This window comes from Crotalus tigris, unplaced genomic scaffold (assembly GCF_016545835.1).
Source record: "Crotalus tigris isolate CLP2741 ecotype Arizona unplaced genomic scaffold, ASM1654583v1 scf7180000017631.5181431, whole genome shotgun sequence".
Lineage (NCBI taxonomy): Eukaryota > Metazoa > Chordata > Lepidosauria > Squamata > Viperidae > Crotalus > Crotalus tigris.
The window spans coordinates 1,817,501-1,841,311 of NW_024096525.1; the positions used below are offsets into that span (position 1 = coordinate 1,817,501).

At 41.7% G+C, this 23,811-nt stretch overlaps 1 protein-coding gene across 3 annotated transcripts in view; it reads right to left on the bottom strand.

Annotated features, from left to right (window-relative positions):
- The window catches only part of KCNJ1 (potassium inwardly rectifying channel subfamily J member 1), a 23,414-nt gene extending 919 nt beyond the window's left edge, over positions 1-22,495 (bottom strand). Inside the window, exons 1-4 of one of the 3 annotated variants that reach the window (XM_039334506.1) lie at positions 22,228-22,495; positions 21,109-21,212; positions 20,057-20,195; positions 1-928 (exon numbers count right to left, since the gene is read on the bottom strand). The exon at positions 1-928 is cut by the window's left edge and continues 919 nt beyond it. In XM_039334506.1, the coding sequence (XP_039190440.1) occupies positions 1-914 (914 nt within the window). In that variant the 5' untranslated portion in view covers positions 915-928; positions 20,057-20,195; positions 21,109-21,212; positions 22,228-22,495. Of the gene's footprint in view, positions 929-10,834; positions 11,143-19,033; positions 19,389-20,056; positions 20,196-21,108; positions 21,213-22,227 lie in introns of those variants that run through there. The other 2 variants (XM_039334505.1, XM_039334507.1) reach the window with 2 other exon arrangements.
- Between the last annotated feature and the right edge of the window lie 1,316 nt (positions 22,496-23,811).

Here is a 23,811-nt window from a genome sequence, read left to right on the forward strand (position 1 = left end):
CGATAGCCCCACAGGACCTCTTCAGCGATGTAAGATGTCCGGACTTGGCAAGTTGCACTGGTGGATTCTACGGTCCCATCTAGAAACACCACCAGTTCAAAGTCATGTTGAAGGAGGGTGTCCGCTGACATGTGAAAGAAGGGGCTGTGCTTGTCGATGATATGGTAAATTGTCAAGGGGGAGATGAAGAAGAGGTTCTCGTTGCCAGCATCCACCATGAAATTGATGTTGACTTGATCCAAGATGATCGTCTCTCCTTCAGGAGTAATGGTGGTCTTCAAGAGTTTGCCATAGATATGACTTCCAATCAGCAGGCTTTTCCTGAGGTTGGCCACCCGGATGAGAAGACACAGTTTTCCACCTCGTTTACTAATCACAGCATTTTTGCTAAAGGTGATAGTTTTTGCTCTCTTTTTGGGTCTGGAGATTTTGGCCAAAATGGCCCCACACATGAAGGAGTTTATGATAACTCCTAGGATAGATTGGAAGATGAGAAGAAAAATGGCCGTGGCACACTGTTCTGTAACACACCTGAACCCGTAGCCAATCGTGACCTGGGTTTCCAGGGAGAAGAGGAAAGCTGAGGTCAAGCCATTGATATTATCTACACATGGCGTGTGATTTATAGAAGGGCTGAACTCTGGCAGATCTTTATGGATATAGGCCACTACATACCAAAGAAGACCAAAAAGGAACCAGCTGCCCAAGAAAGCTGAAATAAAGATGGTCATTTTGTACCTCCACCTGAGATCCAGGATGGTGGTCCAGATGTCGATCAAGCAAACAAATCTTGACTGTTCTTCAACATTCCCAAATTCTATGTTACACCTTCCATCTTTGGACACCAAGCGTGACCTTCGTCTCTTGCATTCGACCCAGTTCTGTGTGAAATGTTTCTGGAAGTATTTAAACATTCCCAGCAGTCACTCTGGATTAAAGGAGAAACGGGAGAATTATTACAATTTCTGGTAAGCGTTTTTCTTTTCTTAACGAATTTATCTGTGTGGAAAAGACTCCAGTCGACTCTGAGTTATGGGACAGCCTAAGGATGCATTCCAAAGTGGTACTTAACTCTGGTAGGTAAGACTAATGGCTTAAATTCTACCTCATGACTGTCCTTCAGAGCAGCTAGCAGTGTATTTTCTCCACTTTAATGCCGGAACCAATAAAAGTTACAAGAAGCTCTTACAGTAGCACAGTTACTACTAGCGAGTTGATAAGTACTTCGTTTGTGATTGCTCAGTGTAGATTTGACCGTGGTGACTGTGTGTGAATGCATGAATTAACTCTGCAGAAAAAAAAACTCTCGCGGCATGAGAAATGACAGAGAAATTTAACCTGTGGTGCATTATGACCTATTTCAGGATGCAAAATGTCACGGGATGGTGGGCAAAGGGCCAAGAGAGGAATGCGCATGTATAAATCAGGGCTCAGTGACGCTGCCATCACACTGGAGCTTTCTGCAAATGTTCTGCTTAAAGCTTTGTGACTCAAGCAAGTGCTGAGCCCAAACCCTGCCATGGTTCTGCTTTAGAGACATATGGGGAAGGTTTGGAATGCCTCCCAACTGGGAAAACAAGCATGAACTTTGAAAGCACAAAGCATGAAATTGTCACTAGGGTATGAAAACAGAACTGGAGGTCTCTTCTCCAAGTTGAAGGCATCAAGTATCTCCTGCCATTTGAAGAAATGCAGCATCACATACATGTGCTACTCTTGAAAGTGACCCAAAACTCATGGCTCCTTTGAGGCTGAACATTCATCCGGAAAGTTGTCCGACCTGGATATAGAAGATGAACTTATTTTTTTTTCTCACACACAACGCTATAATTTATGATGCAGAGCAAGAAACTGCATTTTATGGGCTGGGGAGACAGAGGTTTACCTTATGCATTCCTACGTATGGAAACCTTGATTATGAGAGTGGCATGCAGCATTCAGACACACATACCACAGCACCCAAGACATATGATCCTGGAGTGCTTCAATTCATGAGGAGGGACTATATGAGAAGTGTTGTTGCCTAGGCAATACAGGGAAGGAATCCCTTCTGTTTGCCACTCAACAGAAAAGACAAATTAGGTTGCTTCTATTCAGACCATGTTTCTATTTCGCCTGGGTTTTAATTTTCATCGGTATTGGATTAGAGGTAAAACAACAGAACAAAAGCACCACCAACTACCAAAACTTGTTTTTTTGCAGAAGAAATGAATATACAATTGCAAAACAGGGCAGGTATCCAGGTACTTTTGCTGCAACATTTCTAATAAAAACAAGAAATTTGTTCAAAACTCTTCACTTGCTTTTTTTTTCCCCCCCTTTTTTTGATGCCTTCCAGTCAATGTTGACTCCTGGTGACTGCCAGGACAAATCCCTGCACTTTTCTTGGCAGGGTTTCAGAAGTGGTCTGTCCTTGCCTTCTTCTTTCGGGGGATGACAGAGAAGGACTGGCCCAAGGTCAACTCAGCTGGCTTCGAGCCCAAGGCAGACCTAATCTCCTGGTTTCTAGCTTGGTGTCTTCGCCACTATCCCAAACCGGCTCTCACTTGCATTATCAGGATACATTTTTTTTTTTTCAGGCAAACCACATCCATCAGGACGGTCGCCTTTCAGTTTTTCAGGGGTGAGATTGAGAAAGAGTAGCTTGCTTAAGCCTGTTGAGTGGGGGTCATGGTGAAAGAACAACTCAGGCTTCCCAGAGGCAAGTTCAAGCATCTTGACCACATGATATGCATGTGAGCCAAGCCTGGGAATTGTTGGTCACCTCATTCATTCAATTGTATTTACAATGATCAACCACTCTCAAAGACTCTGGGCAGCTATATATATTAAGCAGTGGTGGGATTCCACCACCACTGCTTAATATGTATAAGGGGAAATGGGCAAGCAACACCAAAAGTCATGTGTATGTAATTATTTCATTTTATTAAAAGTATCTTATATATGAATGTAAAAAGAATGTATGTTAACATCTGATAAATATCACGGTATATGTATGGGGGAGAATTTGGAAAAATAAAAAATAATTATTAAAAAAAAAAAAAAGCAGTGGTGGGATTCAAATATGGGAACAACCGGTTCTCTGTGTGGATGCCGCTTCTGGAAGTCCCTTCTGGGCCTGGGCAACAAAAAATTAGCTACTGGTTCTGCCGAACTGGTGCGAACTGGCTGAATCCCACTACTGATATTAAGGCTCTACTACTGTATCAAGAGCCCGCTCTCAGCTGCTCTCTTATAACTCTAAACTGCTAACTTTATCTTGAATTTTGGACTGCAGGCAATGGGGAGAAGGATAGGAGACTGGCATCTCCCAGCGTTTAGAAGAGGACAGCTTCAGAGATTCCCGTTGGAAGGGTGGCAGAGACGATCCTATATCACCCTATACCCCTAGATTTAATTCGTGTAATGATTGGTTTAGCTTAACATGTGGGAATCCAGCTATTATGGATCTTAGACTATTCGTAAATTAAACCAGCAGTGGTTAAAGTATTATGCCAGAACCCTTGAAAAAGGGAAGGAAGGAAGGAAGGGAGGAAGGAAGGAAGGAAGGAAGGAAGGAAGGAAGGAAGGAAGGAAGGAAGGAAGGAAGGAAGGAGAAGGGAGGGGAGAGGAACAGTAACTTCCATTTATAATATCTAGAAGATGTATTGTGGGTAATGATTTGTTGCCCTCCCTCCCCTTTCCCTTAACAACTTGCAGAAATAGGGTAGTGAAATATGCAGTGTGACATCTTATCACCAATGCATTTGAACAAGATTGGAGCTTATGAGATACCATCACAGCCCTGTTGCTTATCTCCCTCTTCCTAACATCAGCTCCAGCCATGGCTTCCCTTCAAAGAGGGGATTCTACTCCAGAAAGTGCTGTCATCTTTCTTTCTTTCTCAACAGAAATTCTCCATTTTGATGCTACTGGGCAGGCTCAGCCTTTATAAACCTGGATGAAGCTGAGGTGGCCTTCCAAATTTGCTTCCTTCTAAAGAATCCGGCGGAGAAGAGGCCCCTCCTACGAACCTCTGCTGATCCTTCCTCCTTTTTCCCTGTCCTTCTCTCTCTCTCTCTCTCTCTCTCTCTCTCTCTCTCTCTCTCTCTCTCGTCTTTATGTGTTGGAGTCAGCTGTTAGAAACATGAAAAGATAGCAGATACCAGAGGATGTATTTTACTCTACCGTAGTCCATCCCATCCCGTCCATTCCTCTAATCTTTCAGCAGCAACTTTGAACATGACCCTGAAAGTCACAAGAGAAAATGCACCTAACATTTATTATTGGGCAACACACAGGAAACACGCACTAGCTACCCAACAGTGCCGATTTCCATGTCTGCAGCCAGCTGCAAAAGGCCCTATAGGCATTCTTGTCCTGACTTATTCTGCTGCTGGTGGTCAACAGCGAGAGTCCAGTTAAAGTTTAAGCAGCTTCCCTGGAAAGGGCACAAGGTCATTTCTCCTCAATTTTGCCTCCTTACATTCCCTTAATCTGTTTGGCTCAGGAAAAACACACACACACACACACACAACCAGAGACCCAAAGAAAAGCTCTGGATTTAATAGACCATTTGTAGTAATTTTCCAGGGTTTAAGTTCTCGTTTCTCCTTATTGCTTTCCGTTCTTCAAGTCTCGGAGGTGAAACCTTTCACATTCTCCTTTGCATCACTTGTGCTGGGCCATCACAGTCCTGTTTTACGGCTTTCATTTAGAAGACACCCCCTCTCTGCAACTCCCAAGGGAGCAGAAATGTTAAAGCAGAGGGCAAGGAAAACAAACTTTCACCATTGTGTTTCTTCCCTTTTTTCCTCCAAATAACTGACCACGAAATTCAATTACTTTCAAATTTAAGGAAGAAGGAAGGGTCTCTCTAAACCAATGGTTCTCAACTTGTGGGTTGGGACCCCATTTGGGGTCGAACGACCATTTCACGGGGGTCACCAAACAACGCAGTCCACCATTTTTCCCCCTTTTCCTTAGCTGTGCTACTCCCTTTTATTCTATTGGCTTTTGAAAGCCAATAGAATAGACTCTCTTGAATAGAGTCTAATTCTATTGGCTTTCAAAAGCCAATAGGAATTGTCCAGGCTGTCTCTGCCCTGCTGAGCCCGCCAAAAGTCCCATTCTGCAAACGGTGCTGCACCAGTTGAGTAGTTCTCGACTTACGACCGGTTGAGTAGTCCTCGACTTATGACTGGTGGGGGTCACGGCATTAAAAAGTTTGAGAACCACTGCTCTAAACCACGATGTGCATGGAGTCATGTAACAATGTGGGTAGAATGTCTGTGGAGATTCTAGGTCATCCAGGTCATGGCTGTCCCCAAGCTCCTTTTTCAAAAGGCAATTGGACTTTCTTGGTTTTTTTTTCTTTGAAAACGTTTCACTTGTCATCCAAGAAGCTTCTTCAGTTCTGACTGAGTGGTGGAGCATATTTGCAGGAATATAAATCCTTCCATCCTGCCCCCACTCAGTTAGAACTGAAGAAGCTTCTTGGATGAGAAGCGAAACATCTTCAAGGAAAAACAAAGTCCAATTGTCTTTTGAAAAAAGCACCTTTGGGACAATGTGGCAAAATACAACTATTGGACTATGACTGAGAATGACAGTTTTGAATCTTCTTCTGGTGTGAAAATAAAAAAAAAACAACCAAAATTAGCACAGGGAAAGAAAGAGACGTGTCCAAGCCAATCTACTTCCTTAGTTGCTACCTGCAAGGAGTTCTGTATTTAAAACAATGCAAAAAGATTGAAGCTACTTTACAAGTAGCATGTAAATGGCATAGAGTACAAATTAAGAGACTAAATTTGGATCTCATCTTTTCATTAAAAAATATGTTGTGCAATAGAATGTCAACGCAGGTCCCTGTCTGAGGTTAATCATTACAATCTAATCAAGATCTGAGCATTGTTCTTAGTCTTCCTTTAAAAGAATAAAAGGTACCTTTTTAGAAAAACAATTCGTGTTGTATAACAGTAAGCGGTTATAAAAGAAGTCTAGCTTAAATCCGTAGGAATCTGAACCAATCTAGTCTGGTTCAGGAAGGACGTAGTTCTTAATCCTCCTTTGAAGAAAAGGATATATAACCTATTGTTGTATAACAAAGAATTCTCACAGTGAGAGAATTAAATCAGCAAAAAACAGCCCCTTTTGTCATACCCATCTAATTTACCAAAGTAGATATTGATTGGTTGAGCAGAAGGAACAAACACTGCAAATGTCTGGTTTTAAACTGGAGAAATATCTCAACTTAATTCCTTGGAGGAATACAAAACCCAAATGTCATTCATTACCACTTTATAGATAAAATTGTTTGCGCTGCACTTGAGAGAAGTTGTGAGAACTAAAAAGCACTTCACATAAAACAATTACCTAGGAATATAGGAAGTCCCTTTATCTGTCAAAGCCCCAATATCTAAGAAGAGGGGGTCAACTTATTCTCCAAAGCACCTGAAGGCAGGACAAGACACAATGGATCGAAACTAATCAAGGAGAGAAGCAACCTAGAACTAAGGAGAAATTTCCCAGCAGTGAGAACAATTAACCAGTAGAATGACTTCCTTCCAGAAATTATGGTTGCTCCAACACTGGCGGTTTCTAAGTACAGATTAGGCGACCATTTGCCTGAAATGGTATAGGGTCTCTTTCTTGAGTAGGGGGTTGGACTAGAAGACCTCTAAGGTCACTTCCAACTCTGTTATTCTGTTATAAGATCAGCATTCAGCTTAGTTATCTACCTACCAAAGATGTACTACTTAGGACCCCTTGAAGGATTGGATGCAATTTCCCAAAGGCTTCTAGATGTTGCAATCAGATTGTCCTTTGTAATGTGATAGAAGGATATTATCAACAGTGAGAAACTGGTGAAGCGGGCACAGCAGTGCCTGCATTTTCTGTGTCACATGAGAAAAGCACATCTTCCTTCCCCTGTCCTGATCACTTTCTACAGGGGGACAATCAAGAGCATCCTGTCATACAACATCACAGTCTGGTTTGGAGGCATCCCTGCTTCAGACAGGAAGGCGGTGCAGAGAGTGGTAAGGATGGCCGAAAAGATCATTGGCAGCTCCCTCCCTCCCTTCCAGGACATAGCACAGAAGCGTTGCTTGAGCAGGATCCGTAAGATTATCTGGGACACTACACATCCTCTTCACGACCTGTTACCTTCTGGGAGGAGGCTTCGTGGTATCCGTTGCAGAACATCCAGATTCAGCCATAGTTTCATTCCCTACAGCATTAACCTTGTGAACTCTCAAGCTTCCTCCTTCTGTTATATATTCAAGATGGACAGTATTTAATATTTATTTGCTACGTATATGTAGGGATGTGGATCTATACATATATTGTTCATAATATGTTTAGGTGTGTGTCATGTATGTGTTTCACTTTGAGAGCGGGCAACTAAATTTCATTTTTGATGTGTGCCGATATGCCCACAGTAAAAAAAAATGACAATAAAGGTTATCTTATCTTATTATTAAATACTGTACTTAGCATGGAGAAGGAAGCCACTGTTGGCTCAGCAAAGTCTTGCACACGGTAGGAACACTTTTATTTTCCTCCTAAAATGATTCTCATGACTCATCAAGTAACCAGAAGGGGCTTCTAATGAAACCGGTTGACTTTCTGGGGTATGAGGTGGAAGGCTTTAACACTTTTGTCAGAAATATCTTCAAACTGGTGTGCAAACTTTTGAAGCTTTGCTTAGGCCTACTAAACGCACAGTTGGAGAGAAATCATATTATGTATATTTAAACTGTGGATTTAAAAGTGGATTTTTTTAAGAAAAAAAAAATCATTTTTTATCTCTCCCCACCCATTACTTTGGGGAATGGCATGTCTATTTCTTGGGAGAGAAAAAGTGGAAAGCTTCAGAGCTGGATTGTTGATTCCTGCTTTACAATGTCAGGAGTTTTTTAGAATTTCTTTTCGGGTCTGGATTTTGAGCCAGGGACCCTCTGAACGCAAAGCAAGTGTCACAAAACATCAAACATTCTCTGCTTAAAGATTCCTCTGAAAATGCTGTTCTGCAAATAAGGCTCAGAGCTGGCACAACTGCAAAGCATAATGAGGCAGCTGTTTAATTTGGCAGTGTCACAAAGCAAGCTATAGCATGCTGGGTGGAGGTAATGAGAAGCCCAGTAAATCTGCAGGGCCCAGATTGGTGAAAACAGCTGGGCAAGGATGCCACTGAGAGGGAGCTATGAAATGAAATGGCATTTTCAGATTTTACACCCAGACGCAATTTCTCCACAGTCACTTCTTCAGAGTTGGAGAATATCAGCCTTCTCAGATGTTTATTCAACACCAACCGATGCCACTGGGATCCAGTCCATAACCTTCAGGTAGTCTTCAAGTTATGGAAGTAAAGGAGGTTGCCCATCACGGTTGCAACTTGGGACGACTGCAGGGCCTTTTTTTTTTTTTTTTTTTTGCAATAGTGCTTAAGCAAATCACTACGATTGATCGTTAAAGTGAATCCACAATCATTATTATGGGTTCATTATGAATAGAATAGACTAGAATAGAGATGGAAGGGACCCTGGAGGTCATCTAGTCCACACAGACCCCTGCTCAAGCAGGAGAACCTACACCATTTGGGTGTAGGGTGTGAAATAAATGCTGGCTTTCTGCAAAAACATCATGGTCGTGTGGCTGTAGGATGCTGTAAATGCAGCCCGGTTGCCGAATCCCTGAAGTGCAGTCACATGATCAGGGGGAGGGGCGGGGGGATTGGAACTTCAAATCTGGTTTGTAAGAACATCCCAAGTAGATCTGTCAGAACTTCAAATGGTCGCTAAGTGTCTGGCAGCAAGTCAAGGACTATCTGTGATGTATCTACTGATCACATTCAGGCACAGTTCACCCTTTTCTAATTTCTGCCAAAGGCAGAATGCGTTGGTCCATTTGCACATATGCATGCGTTTAATTGTCTAGCCACTAATCTCACAATCGATACAAAAGCTACGTGTGGCACAAAGAGCCATGGAGAAAGAGACAGGCTCAGCATCACAAGACAAGATAGAAAGACCTGTGCATGGATTAGAGTAGAGGTCCCCAACCTTTTGGGCACCAGGGACCGGTTCCGTGGAGCGAGGTTTTTCCATGGACCAGAGGGGGCGTGGTTTCATGTACTGCCTGCATCCTACAGATGAGGCTTTGCTTGTTTGTGTGAACCGGTTGCTGGCATGCTGCGGCCTGGTACCAGTCCATGGACTGGGAGTTGGGGACCCCTGGATTAGAGAACAAACAAAAATATATGATGCCATCCAAACAGTAAAAGAATAGAATCGGAAATGGGCTGGCCACATAGCAAGAAGGACTGATGGCAGGTGGATCGAGACAGTTGTAAAATGGATCCCTCTTGATCAAAAGTGTCCACAAAAGAGACTTAAAGCAAGATGGAGCAATGGCATGAGCACCGCGGGCCCAACTGGCAAAAGAAAGCCAAGGACTGTATTGGTTGAAAACATGCAGAAGAGGCCTTCCTCCTGCAGTGGATAGACAATGGCGAGGATGAATTGTCCTGCCTATTTAACTTATATGCAGAGCATATCATGAGAAAGGCAGGGCTAGATGAATCAAAAGTTAGAATTAAGATTGCCAGGAGAAATATCAACAACCTAAGATATGCAGATGATACCACTCTAATGGCAGAAAGTGAAGAGGAATTAAAGAGCCTCTTGATGCGGGTGAAGAAGGAGAGTGCAAAAGTTGGCTTGAAACTCAACATTAAGAAAACCAAAATCATGTCATCCGGCCCTCTCAATTCCTGGCAAATAGATGGGGAAGAAATGGAGGTAGTGACAGATTTTATCTTCCTGGGCTCCAAGATCACCATAGATGGGGACTGAAGCCAAGAAATTAAAAGTCGCTTGCTCCTGGGGAGGAAAGCTATGGCAAATCTAGACAGCATACTAAAAAGCAGAGACATTACCCTGCCAACAAAAGTACGTATAGTCAAGGCCATGGTTTTTCCAGTTGCAATGTATGGCTGTGAAAGTTGGACCATAAGAAAGGCTGAGCACCAAAGAATTGAGGCCTTTGAACTATGGTGCTGGAGAAAACTCCTGCAAGTCCCCTGGATTGTAAGGTGATCAAACCAGTCAGTCCTGGAGGAGATCAACCCTGACTGCTCTTTAGAACGCCAGATCCTGAAGTTGAAACTCAAATACTTTGGCCACCTAATGAGAAGGAAGGACTCACTGGAGAAGGGCCTAATGCTGGGAAAGATTGAGAGCGATAGAAGAAGGGGACGACAGAGAAAGAGGTGGCTGGATGGATCACTGAAGCAGCAGGCATGAGCTTAAATGGACTCCAGAAGATGGTAGAGGACAGGAATACCTGGAGGAACATTGTCCATGGGATCACGATGGGTCGGACACGACTTTGCAACTAACAACAACAATATCTCTATATCATTGCCTCACAGGCTGAGTCTGCTGATCAATCAGTCCCCCAAAGACCACTTTGCAACTATTGAGAAAGGCAAGGACTCCATGAGAATTCCACCAAAACTGGACTTCCAATAGTTGCCTATTTATTTTAATTAATGAGCTTAAATGGACTCCAGAAGATGGTAGAGGACAGGAATACCTGGAGGAACATTGTCCATGGGATCACGATGGGTCGGACACGACTTTGCAACTAACAACAACAATATCTCTATATCATTGCCTCACAGGCTGAGTCTGCTGATCAATCAGTCCCCCAAAGACCACTTTGCAACTATTGAGAAAGGCAAGGACTCCATGAGAATTCCACCAAAACTGGACTTCCAATAGTTGCCTATTTATTTTAATTAATATCTATTTTAATTAAAATGGAGGGTCCATGGTATAATGATACTCACTTGTGCTGTTCTGTCAACATTGGGACATTCTATCTTGTCTCTTGTAGGACAATTCTTACAGAAGTAAAGGAGCTGTTAACACACCTAACACCTAACTAAAGATTTGCTTTTGCTTAGATAAAAAAAGTAAATGTTTGTTCAAGGAAACTAGCAAGGATGTAATGACTAACTAAATGGCTTTCATTAACAAGGGAAGTATCTTTAAAGTATGGAGGTATCTCAGTACAAGAGATTTCCCCTTAGAGAAGAACCAGCCTAGTGTTATTCATTTAGTGCTCTGGAATGCTTCAGATTCACTTCCCAAAAGATGGACCCCCTTTCAGTGACTCATTAAAGCAGCTGCACAATTCCGAAAGAAACACAACTGCTTTAAATAAACTTGGCTCTATCACCCAGCTAACTTTCATGACTAAGGTGCAACTAGAACTCTCAGTCTCCTGGTTCCTAAGCCAGCACTTTCACCACTAGGCCAAACTGGGTTTATTTCTTCATTTAGCTTGGTTTCAATCACATTTCTAAAGCCATGCTAAAGATAAAAAAAGAATTAAAGCTGCTTAGATCAGAAACATTCTACAGTTCTGGAGACTGTTGTTTTCATTAATGTTTTAGCTTCCAGATTTTATAGGGCACAATAATAACACAGTGAAAACTTTGAAGATGAGAGACTTTTCAGACTTTTTTGTTTTCCGGGAAGCTGCACTTTATTGAAATAACTCAGCTATGTCTGTTGGATAAAAAAAAAATACTTATTTTAGAAGTTGGGCCAAAAGAAAAAGCCATCCAAATTCACTGCTTTGCCAGAAACTTTTGGCTGCAGAATTGCGGAGGAGATTTCAGAGAGTTTCCTCTTGAAAGCATGCTGAGGTAGCAAACTAAAATATTCTAATTATTTTTTCATGGCTCAGAATTTTCCAAGCATGTAGAAAAGTTAAAATTCAGGGCATGATGATAACCACAGCCAGTTCACAATCAGATCTGGGCTCAAACACTCTGAGCAATCAAGCCACTGGTTCATTGTGCTGACTTTCAGCCTCAGAAAGATGCAAATAATCCCAGAATCCTGGGGGGGGGGTTTCCCTCCCTCAGTCTTTCCATCTTTTCAAACCAAATAATACAGGAGATATGCTTATATCTGATTTAGGAATGTTCATGTCAGTCATAATTTATAACTAAGCATGAGAAAGAACAGAAGTATGGAAACAAAAAAACTCATCAGGTCACGTATTATAATGTCCATGAAATCATTCAAGACTCACTCGTAAAGGCAGAAGTAAAACAGAATTCTTAGCAGTGGAGTACCGGCATTTGGGGTTAATGATTAAAAAGCCAAAAAGGACTCCATGAATGTAGAGTCATGTGAGAGATTGTTGACTGCCTTGTCTTCCTCGCTACTTTTTTCCTTCCATTATAAAATGTGAGAGTGAAGAATTAAGTTAAAATGTATTTCTGTAAAACCAAACGATCTTCTTCTTCTTCTTCTTCTTCTTCTTCTTCTTCTTCTTCTTCTTCTTCTTCTTCTTCTTCTTCTTCTTCTTCTTCTTCTTCTTCTTCTTCTTCTCCTTCTCCTCCTCCTCCTACTCCTCTTCTTCCTCTTCCTCTTCTTCTTCTTCTTCTCTCTCCTCCTCTTCTTCTTCCTCTTCTTCTTCTCCTTCTCCTCCTCCTCCTCTTCCTCCTCTTCTTCTTCTTCTTCTTCTTCTTCTTCTTCTTCCTCTTCTTCTTCTTCTTCTTCCCCTCCTCCTCCTCCCCTCCTCCTCCTCCCCCTCCTCTTCTTCCTCTTCCTCCTCCTCTCCTTCTTCTCCTCCTCCTCTTCCTCCTCTGAATGTGTGATAGGTTCACAGCACACGTCTCTGCAAGCCCAGCTATGAAGTGCAAGACTAAGTCAATGTTTTTTCTTGGATTAATTTTTGGGGAAATGCAGGATTAACTCCATGAATCACTCCTCCCCATAGCAGATGCAAAATCTGAATTCCCTTCATTGTTAAGAGTAGATGTGTCAGTACCACAATGAAACCACATTCTCCTCCAATATATTCTTCTTCCATGAATCAACGGCTTGTAAAGAGATACAGATTACTGACCCAGAGAAAGAATGAAGAACAACCTCTTTCCTTCTTTACGTGTCTATAATTTTCCATTCTACATCTTATAAATTCACAAGCCAATCTATGCAAATAGGGAAAAAAAAACAAAACCCACGATCTCTCATATGTTTTATCACCAAATTTCTTGAGGCATCATTTTCTTGGCAAACTGACCTGTTATTTGGTGTTCTGGTGATTACAATGTTTCCTGAAATCAGCTGTGGCTTAAAAGAGGACATGGGTTATTATAGGAGGCTTTTGAATTTGGAGCATCTTATGTTAGACTATGGGTTAAATTGCAGTTATGGAGGATACAAGGATTCTTTTTTAACAGCCTTCATGCCGAAGGCAGGTAGAACTCACCGTCTCTCATTCCTCTGGTGCTATTCATCTAATTTTGTGCCATGCTCTGTCTGTTACTCTAGGGCAGAGGTCCCCAACCTTTTGGGCACCAGGGACTAGTTCCATGGAGACAGGTTGCCCCATGGACCAGAGGGGGCATGGTTTTGTGTGCTGCCTCCATCCCATGGATGGGGTTTTGCTTGGGTGTGCAGATCAGTTGCTGGCATGCAACTGAGGGCCGCATCAGCATTGCGGTTGCCCTGGTGGAGTGGATGGGTGTGGCCAGAGTGGGTGCAACCTACTGGGTGGGTGTGGATGGAGTGGGTGTGGCCTACTGGGTGGGCGTGACCAGTTCTACATCATTCGTGTCAAGGGTGCCTGTGGGGGCCTGGGCAGGAGTGGGCGATGGAATGAAAAGGGGCAACATGGGGGTGAAGGAATGAAAAGGGGGTGATATGGGAGCAATGGAGCGAGAGGTTTTGGGGACACTTTTGAGATTTTTTCGTACAGTGAATAGCTGTATATCTGTCGTACAAAAACATCAGATGATCGCTATTAGTGAATTGAATTGTGTTTTCAAATGTTCCTCCAGGTAGCTTCAGTACAGAACACGGTACATATGTGAATACGCATCGTTTATCTTCATGCGCGTTGCGCAGCAGCCTCTACCCATACAGTGGCACGCCATTGGCCAGAATATGGGAGATATGGGAAAAAGACTGGAAATAAATTATTTGCATCGATATGTCCTGATGACAATTTTAAAGAAAACAAAAAAAGTGTTTGCATAAATTGAAGAATTATTTCCTATGTTGTGATTGAGAGGTTATGTTGAGGGAGGGGGGCGATGACAACTTCCTCATTGGATCAAGGGGGCGATTTGTTCAAAAAGGTTAAGAACCACTGCCATAGACAGCCAGAGCAACTGACACAGAGGTGCTGAATCCTATAAAACCAGACATATCACTAGAAGCCAAAAGTCACAAGACTATGTTTGATTGATTTTGGCCATGTCATGTGTGCCAAATTCATTGGAGAAGGCAGTGATGCTAGGAATGGTTAGTGGATCAAGAAGAAGGAGCAAGCAAAGAACTCACTGTCTTAATACCACCAAAGCTGATACAAAGATGAACATCCAACAATTGAAAGAAGCTGTGCTTGTCAGGGTGGCATGGAGACCACTTGCCTATAAAGTCTTCAAGAGTCAGACACGACTGAATGGTTAAAACACTAATTTCTTCTTTAAGCATAATTGATTTGCAAAAGGTTGCTGATATTTCAAGCTACGTTGAGTGAGCTATAGAACCAACATATTAGGCTGCTGAAGTGAACAGGCACCTAAGCAAATGAGATGCAAAAATCTACTTTGCATGGTGCTTTTAAGAAGCAATATTTGTAACTTTTCTATACGATGCCCTAATAATACATGTTGCTTTAATTTCATTGCATTGGCCCACGCTTATCCACAACCCAGCCTTGCTGGAGATCCATTGAACTTAGTTCTGATTGTCCTTGTTCAATCTAGGAGGTGGAGAATATTCTTCCATGCTGAAATACTCTGAGCCTAATCTCTAAAAGGGAGATATTGATAGAGGAAACGTGTAATTATTTACAGCTGACTTAAAATGTTCCATTAATAGATCAAAACTTAATGGATTATGTCATCCAAAAATGAGAAATAACCATTCCATTGGTTGGAGGTGGGTTTTGCTGACCTAATTTTCCTGGACAACCCCACACTAGCTCTGTTCTGCAGTTGCTCAATGAGCAGCAAAGGGGGAAAATGGTTAGTAAAGAAACATGCACATTTTGTTCTTGATGATCTAGCATGTTCCTGATCTTTTAAGCACATCACTAAAATTATAATCATTGAAAATAGTCTGCACATGCATGCAGGTGTGTTTATTGTGCTCCCATAAGTCAGCATTTAAAGAAGAGCCACAGAACAGTGGTAGTACATCACAGTGTCAATTCCTTACCGGGTTCCATACAAAGGACCTCAGAGGAGACTTGTAAGGCTCTACTTACAATGCTTTGCTGAGCCAGTTTGGTGTGGTAATTAAGCTAGAAACCAGAAGATTGTGACTTCTAGTCCCTCCTTAGACATAAGGCAAGTTGGGTGACTTTGGGCCAGCCATTCTTTCTCAGCCCTGGAAAGGAGGCAATGGTAACCCATTTCTGAAAAACTGCCCAGAAAACTATAGGGACATGTCCAGGCAGTTCCAAAAATCAGACACAATTGAACAGAAGGAGAAAGAATCCTTGGAGAATTTCCTGAAATAGATAAGATTCTGGTTAGATGGGTTAATTGTTGAGATAGTAGGAAACATTGTCATCTATTCAGATTTACGCATCTCCCTAATATGTCTCATTTGCTTTTCCTTTTAAGAAAAAAACAATGTAACCTGAAGATCACCATTATTTCACCTGTTCCAACAATCGATCTCTTAGTATGGCCCCTAGAAAAGGTAAGTGAGAAGCACAGGAAACTCTGCCATTAGGCCAAGTATGTCAACTGCCTCAAATAACAAATGTCAGAAAAATGGAAAGTCTAGCACATTGCCCCTGAATCTGCAACCATTGCTCTCTGATAGAACCTAGGATTGTATCAGACTCCTAACCTCCTCCAGAGCAACTGACCTCACCAAGTCTGCCTGGTGAAGGATGTTATCCCAGGTATTGAAAGATACAGATGCCATATTATCCTTCAGCTCAAGCAACAGCATGTCTTGAGTCACCCTTATCGCAAGAAGGTCCGTGGTCAGCAAAATCAAAAGTACTCTTGCTATATCCTCTTGCTCTTTTGGAGACCTGGACCTCATGACCTCTGGGATTAAAGTCTTATTGAGAACTGATAGCAAAGGCAAGAAAAGCATTCCTGCCTTCTATAAACCAAGGCACACCACTTTAGTCGAGGCATAAAACAACACTTTCTAAAGGACGGACCAAGGACATCCTGGAAGCCTTCTCAGTTTCTCAAGCTGTGCACCAGAATTTGTTAGGCATGACTGATCTGAAATATTTGAACAGTCCAAATGAATGTACCTCCAGGCTGCTACAATATGGCATACTGCATGTGCTATGGACAGCTATAGAAGGAGAAATGTGTGGCTTTGGTTATGGCAGCAGCAAAGGTCAACTTTCTGGCCTCACCGTCATATTGCCCATCTTGATAGGAACATGAGCTGGTAATTGGCACCAAAACATACATTTATATGTACCTCCCAAGACATCTAGTCAAATAGAACTGCTTTGGCACAATTTATCCAAGCAGAAGGTGGTATCAAAATCTGACTGATGGGATTGCTGATCTCATAAGGGTTTAGAGTAGACTTCAAGCAACCTGAAATTCACACCATTTGGTTCAGCATCAAACGCATGAATACTAGACTACTAGACTAGATACTAGAGAAGCAACCTGGAATTAAGGAGAAACTTCCTGACAGTGAGAACAATCAACCAGTGGAACAGGTTGCCTCCAGAAATCGTGGGTGCTCCATCACTGGAGATTTTTAAGAAGAGGCTAGACAGTCACCTGTCTGAGATGATATAGATTCTCCTGCTTGAGCAGGGGGCTGGACTAGAAGACCTCCAAGGTCCCTTCCAGTTCTATTCTATTCCAATTCTAGACCTGTCTCTCCCCTGCAGAGTCTGAGGTCAACCCTACTGAGGAGAGGAAGAGTTATTGTAATTTGTTTTCTATCATCCTGACTTGCTTTCCTCATTCAGGCATTAGTGCGCCTTGCCACAAATCTTACATGGCATGAAGAAACTGAACAGAACGATTATTCTCTCCCTCCAAACTCTAGAACTAGAGATTGATGAATGAAGCTAATTTGAAGGAAATTCAGGTCCTGCAAAGCGTTGATACCAAACAGTATCAGTGGCACATATGAAACTACAAACATGGCAATTGTCACTAGCTTGGATGGATCACTTAAAAGGGAATTGGATAAATTCATGGAGGTCACAGTCTGCTTTGAAGGTTCAAAACATTACTTCCAGGATGGAGGCAGCATGCCTCCAGTTATAAGTTGCAAGAAATCAGTAGTGAGAGAGAATAATTTCTCTATTTCTTCTTGTGACAGCCCAGAGGGATCTGGTTGGCTACTATGAAAAACAAAACCATAAACTAAAGTGGATCCTAACCTGATTCACCGTTCATGAGCTATTCAATGTGTTCAAATCTCATATACACAAAATGTATGTGGGTGTACCTGTACGCTCACGTCTTTTCTGTTCCTGTGCATGCAACCTATAAAACTTAATTCGATACTTTATATTGAGTCATTTTAGAGTCAAGCAGCACCGAAATCAAATCAATTAAATGAAACTAAATTAAGTTAAGATGTTTTTCCCACTGCAGTCATTGAGATGTGTCCCTGTCTATCTTCAGATTGACAATGGCAGAAAGCAGTTGATCATATGTACCAGCAATTGACATGATAAAACCCACTCTGGATATAATGCTGTAAATAAGTTGCCACCGTTAATAACAATGGAAAACATCCTGACTCTCTGCACCCTCCAGCGCTTCCCAAAAAAAGAAGCTTTCAAGCCAGTTTGAAAACAGCTGAACCCTGTAGTTAGAAGCCATGAATCTAGAAGGTCAATAAGTGCCTAAGTGCTGTGCTTTGCTTATCATAAGATTGTGAAAACCTACCAATAAATTTAAAAGATAAGACTTGCTGAGCCTCTGAAATCAGTCCCATTACAATAAATTGATAGCCGCTCTTAAGGATTCCACCCAGGGTCTTCTCAGCCTGGCTAGGAAAGGGACTGAGAAGGGATTGATCTTAGTGCTTGATCTCTGTAGGCCATACAGATTCTCTGTTTCTAAGCTACACCTTTTCCCTATCATTCCTTAAATAAATGGATATCATGGGGCTTAATCCTACTTGATCTTCAGTAAGGTTTTGAGATGGTTCTGTGGAGAGACAGCAATTAACCTAGAATCACCATATGGCTAAGCAGGAATTTAAAACCAAGTCTCAATTAAGCTTTTATTCATTACCCCTTGCTGCCTCTCCACTCGTCTGTCCATTCGACAGAACCTCAGCAGAAGAAGCTTTGAACTCAGGTAAGAAAGCCTTGAGCCCAAGGAGAGGATATACACTGCACAATATTTGCTTAATCTGCTTGTTAAATTATTCCATATTCTAAATTTGCACATTGCACGGAATCATCAAGTTGTCAAATGATTTGTACATTATCTCAACCTCAGAAAGAAAAAAGGAACAACAGTCAATCAATCAATCAATCAATCAAAAAAGAACAGGAAGGGACCTTGGAGGTTTTCTAATCCAACCCTCTGCTCCAGCAGAAGACCCTACACCATTCCAGACAAGTGGCTGTCCAGTCTTTTCTTAAAAACCTCCAAGGATGGAGCATCCACCACTTCTGGAGGCAAGCTGTTCCACTGGTTAATTGTCCTCACTGTTAGGAAGTTTCTCCCTAAGTCCAGATTGCTTCTCTCCTTGATCAGTTTTCATCCATTGTTTCTCGTCTTACTTTCTGATGCTTTGGAAAATAGGTTGACCCTCTCTTCTTTGTGGCAACCCCTCAAATACTGGAATACTGCTATCATGTCCTTTTTTTCTCTAGACTAGCCATACCCAGCATGCCCAACAAATCACCAAAGTTCAAGCTATCTAAGCTGAACATGTTCTGCAAATGTTCAGGGAAATGCATCACGTGAGCCAAGTCTTCCGAGTAATGTTTAGAAACGAATTAACTTTTCTCATTTAAGAAATCAACATATAATTGCTTCTCTTACCTCTTTTTCCTCCCCTGCTAAACAGTAAAGAATGTTATGAGGAATGTAGAGGGAAAAGCCGTCCCACTCTTTGCTAGATCGGCAGGATCTAGCTTTCAGTACTTGCAAAGTTGTAAATTGAATTCCTGGATTGCTTTGGTCCGCCGGTTCTTGCATCAGAGGCCAACCAACTAAAGGCCTCTTTGGCATTTATGAATCAATGTCTTAGCTCAAACCACCTGCCAGCTCATCTATATGCAATAGCACAATTAGGAGTATGGCTTATTATATAACCTCTCTGAAAAGAGAGAGGAGTGGCTATTTTAAAAGGTTTAAGAAAAGCAATGGTGTCAAGCATCCAACACACAGCACTTAAAAAAACAGTCGGGCAAAGAATATCCAGAAGATAATATGACTCTTTGGCAGTACTATCTTCAAAGATCTTTGTAAACATTAACTCAAGACACAGGTTGATCTGTGGGGTTAAGAAAAGAGAGAGCTTTCTGTTTAACATCCTAAATTTAACATCCTAAGTAAGATCAGCCACTCTCAGCCTAGTCATGCTTGTGAGAAATCCTCAGGATTGAAATCCAAAACACCTAAAGATACCAAAATATGAAAAGCTGGCCTAGGTTCCACTTCCTCTCAGTCATTTACCTCCATATGAATATTTTTAAAAATGGAAAGCAGCTCTTCTTAATGCTGCCCATCAGCAAGTTGAAACAGCTTGTTATGAGGGATAGGTGTTCTTGATGTTGGCAGGGACTGGATGGTACTTCAGCTTGCTGGAGATTCTGCAGTATCCATTTTTAAATGGTGGGGAGTCTTGATTGCCTGCTGTGATGATATATTTTCAAGGCACCTCTGGAGCTGCCACTAAAACGAGTTGATTCCTTTGTTCAGCTCTTTGGGATCTGAAAAGTGTCTTAGTTGGGCAGTTGGTAGGGCCCAGCAATCAAAGCTAAAAATATATACATTGACCATCTTAACTGGCAGCAAAGAAATATAAAATAGCCCAGGTTTTCACTGCCATTTTGTGTTCACCTGAGATCTTGCAATTCAGAGTTGGTGGCCATAAAATTTGAGGAGACGAGATGGAACAGGATTCTTGAAATAAGCAGATTTAGCTTGGGTAGTATTCTGTAATGACAGTTATGACCCATGTGATCACAGTGTTTTCTTCCTAAGAGTTGTATAGTTGAGTTGATGCCAAAGGGAAGAGAAAAAGAGAAGATCAAATCCTAAAAGTTATTGAAACTGTTTAAAATAGACCTTCCTTACTTTGGCAAACCCTATGCTAGACATGAAACGATGTTTTATGGAACCCTATGTCTCTGCAAGAATTTGGTGGATAAGATACTACAGGATAATCCTTGACTTACAACAGTTCACTTAGTTACAACAGTTACTGATCAAAATGACTTATGACCATTTTTCACACTTTTAGGACCATTGATCACATGATCAAAATTCAGATGTTTGGCAACTGGTTCATACTTATGACGGTTGCTGTGTCCCAGGGTCACGTGATCACCTCTTGCAACCTTCTAAGAAGCAAAGTCAATGGGGAAGCCAGATTCACTTAACAACCAGGTTACTAATTTAACAACTGCAGTGATTCACTTAACAACTGTGGCAAGAAAAGTCGTAAAATGGGCCAACACTGACTTAACCACCGTCTCCCTTAGCAACATAAATTTGGGGCTCAGTTCTGATCCTAAGTCAAGGACCACCTGTAATGTTTTTTTCTATGTGCATACTTTATATGAATGGGGCACTCCTACTTTGAAACCCACCAAAGAAAGGCAGAACAAAAAAATATCTAACAGATAATCCATAATGAAGAATAAACGTGTTTGAACACTCTCTGCTCATCAGTTAAAACTAAGCCCGGAAAAAAATATGGCAGTGAAAAGGCAAAGAACTTGTTTAATCATTATGCACAACTTCTCCTCTAATATTTATTTTGCAAAGCAACGCCATGGTAAATCCCATCTTTTTTTAAAAAAAATCCTCTTGACTAAAATGTCATCCAATAAACTTTACTTTTCGTTTTCTGAAAGTGTTAGAAAGAACACGAGCTCGAAGCAACTTACGTGCAACGGGGGAGGCCGCTGTGGCTCTGGGACCATGTACGAAATGGATTGTCTGCAACGTGTCCCTGACTCAGCCCATCTCCGCTGACTGCCAACGTGGAGTTCTGTAAATACATCTTGCTAGATTATCTAGAAACACCTGTGCTTGGTGAAGACTGACTGACCAGGGGAATCTCATTTGCCTATGAGCAATAGAATTTCATCTCTGCTTCCAAGCCAAATCTGTTTTCATCGTTCTGTGGGCAGTCTCAGAATCAGGCATTTCTGCCGAGTTACACTACGGATGCAATTCAAAAAGCTCAGAGAACTTCAATCTCCTTACTGGAGAGAAGACACGTCCACAATGAATCCGCAGTTTAGCAAACAATCTTTAAATTTCTGGGAATGGAAAGTGTACTCCAGGATGACAGGCAGAGAGAAATCTGTAGGGTCCTTGGTCCTCTCTGTGTTTGCTTGTTTGTTTGTTTGGAGACGTTTCATTACCAGACTAGATAATAATGTACTGATGATGTTACCTAGCTGGGTAACGAAATGTCTCCAAGCAGACAAGCCAGCTCACAGAGCACCAAGAACTGCACAATTCAACCCTGAGCTACAGATATTCTCTTCTATTAGAGAGTAACCTTTTTATATTGTTCTACTTTTTTGTTAATCTGTTTACTCAGTGGTCAAAAGTTTTCCACTGGGTTTTAACAAACTTGGACCTTATGTCTGCCATTTGAAACAAAAGGATTTGGAACCCTTTTGTCAGAAATGATCTGACTGGGGTTGGTTTTTTTTCCCCTCCTTGATATACTCATTACGTATGATATACTCATACATTATCCAGTCTCAGAGTTCTTTGATAAGATCACAATTTCCTGCAAGATGTTTCATTTCCCACGTCTGTAATAAAACATGCAGAAGAGAGAAAGGGACAAAAAAAGAAAAGAAAAACTCTAATGAGTGTGATGTTAATGAATGGCAAACAGAAGGAAACGGGACTGCCAGAAATAAAATACAATGAGGCATTTTCTACTACAGCTATTATTCCTCCTACACATAGACCAACTCTGCTGTCTATAACTGGAAACATGGGGATGTGAATTGTTTTCAAAAGCTTTCTTCCACCATCCTTACCTGTCTCGTTTTGCCAATCTTCTTCAACGGAGATGCCTTCTTTTTTTATTTATCCAATCTCAGCACCAGAATCAGGTGATTAATGGCAGATAGCCATTCAAATGTGAAATCAACCCCCTCTGTCAAAAAGAATTATCTCGGTTTATCATTTCGATGAGAAAAAGCGAGGAGGGAGGGGAAGAGCACTTTGACCTGTAGGAAGAATCTTATAAGGAAACCCATCTATTTGAGCTTGTAAGCATTAGGCCTGGCTGGGCTAGCTTTTAAAGTTTTGCTGCTTACGGAAAAGACTTAATCTTTTAATCCCATCTAGCCAACAATTGAATTTGGACAGTCCAGATACGGTAGCTATTTCTCTACAAAGAAGGCATTTGAGGCAGATCATGAATAATGCAAGACCACGTGAAATGCAATGCTGGCTTGAGACTAAGCCAGTCAACTGAAGGAAAAGTGGGATGGTACCACAGTTCACCCACAAACCATTGATTGTGCACCAGAACCTACATCCTAGAAGACCTCCAGGATCAACCCTGTATGCTTTCTGTTCTGTCTGCCCTCTGGTGAGGACTTTCTGCCAGAACGGAGATGATAAGCAAAGCTGAAGGTTACTCAGACACTTAGGAAGGAAGAAGAGAACGAAAAAAGTGCATTGGGGAAGAGGGAAATTGAAGAGAGAGGGGGCGGGGGAAAGAGAGGCAGAATGAAGGAGAAAGGGAAAATGCCACATGCCTCATTTTCCTCAGATACATGAGGAAATTTAAATGCAATAAGAATGCAGCTTGTTCCCTCTGCCATCCGTCTGGTAAACTCGCAAGATTCGTTGTTGTTGTTTTGCCATGCACATGTATACATAATCCGAACTAGACTGTGCTGTTTCTCTGTGTCATATAATATAGGTGGGTATATGCCTACTTCTGTATTTATTTATTTATTTTTGTCATATTTATGTAGTGTGTATTGGAGGTGACCCTTTGAGAGCTGTATGCAACAAAATTTCATTTTAATGTATGCCGATTCGTGCAGAGGTCCCTAACCCACACTCCGTGGACCAGTACTGCAGCATGCCCCACAACCAGTCCACACAAACAAGCAAAATCCCATCCGTGGGATGTACGCAGCACACAAAACCACACACTTTCTGGTCTGCAGAAAAACCTTTCCCCCACAGAACCAGTCCCTGGTGCCCAAAAGGTTGGGGACGTTTGGATTAGTGTACATTCAAAGTGACAATAAAGTTTCTTCTATTCTATTCTATTCTATTCTATTCTATTCTATTCTATTCTATTCTATTCTATTCTATTCTATCCTATCCTATCCTATCCTATCCTATCCTAATAAACTGGCTTACATTCAAATAAAGGGTACCATTATTTCTACGTGACTCTCTAGTGACCTCTGCCGGTGGATCAAGATTATATTACGATTCACAAATTTACAGGCTATCGGCTAGCTTTGCAGCTGATCTAAATCCTTATCATTGCTGTACCAATGAAATTGAGATAAGGCCTATTCAATGTCCTCCCAGTCGTTACAACTTTCAGTTGTTGTTGTTGTTGTTGTTGTTATCGTCTTTACTGTTTTCAC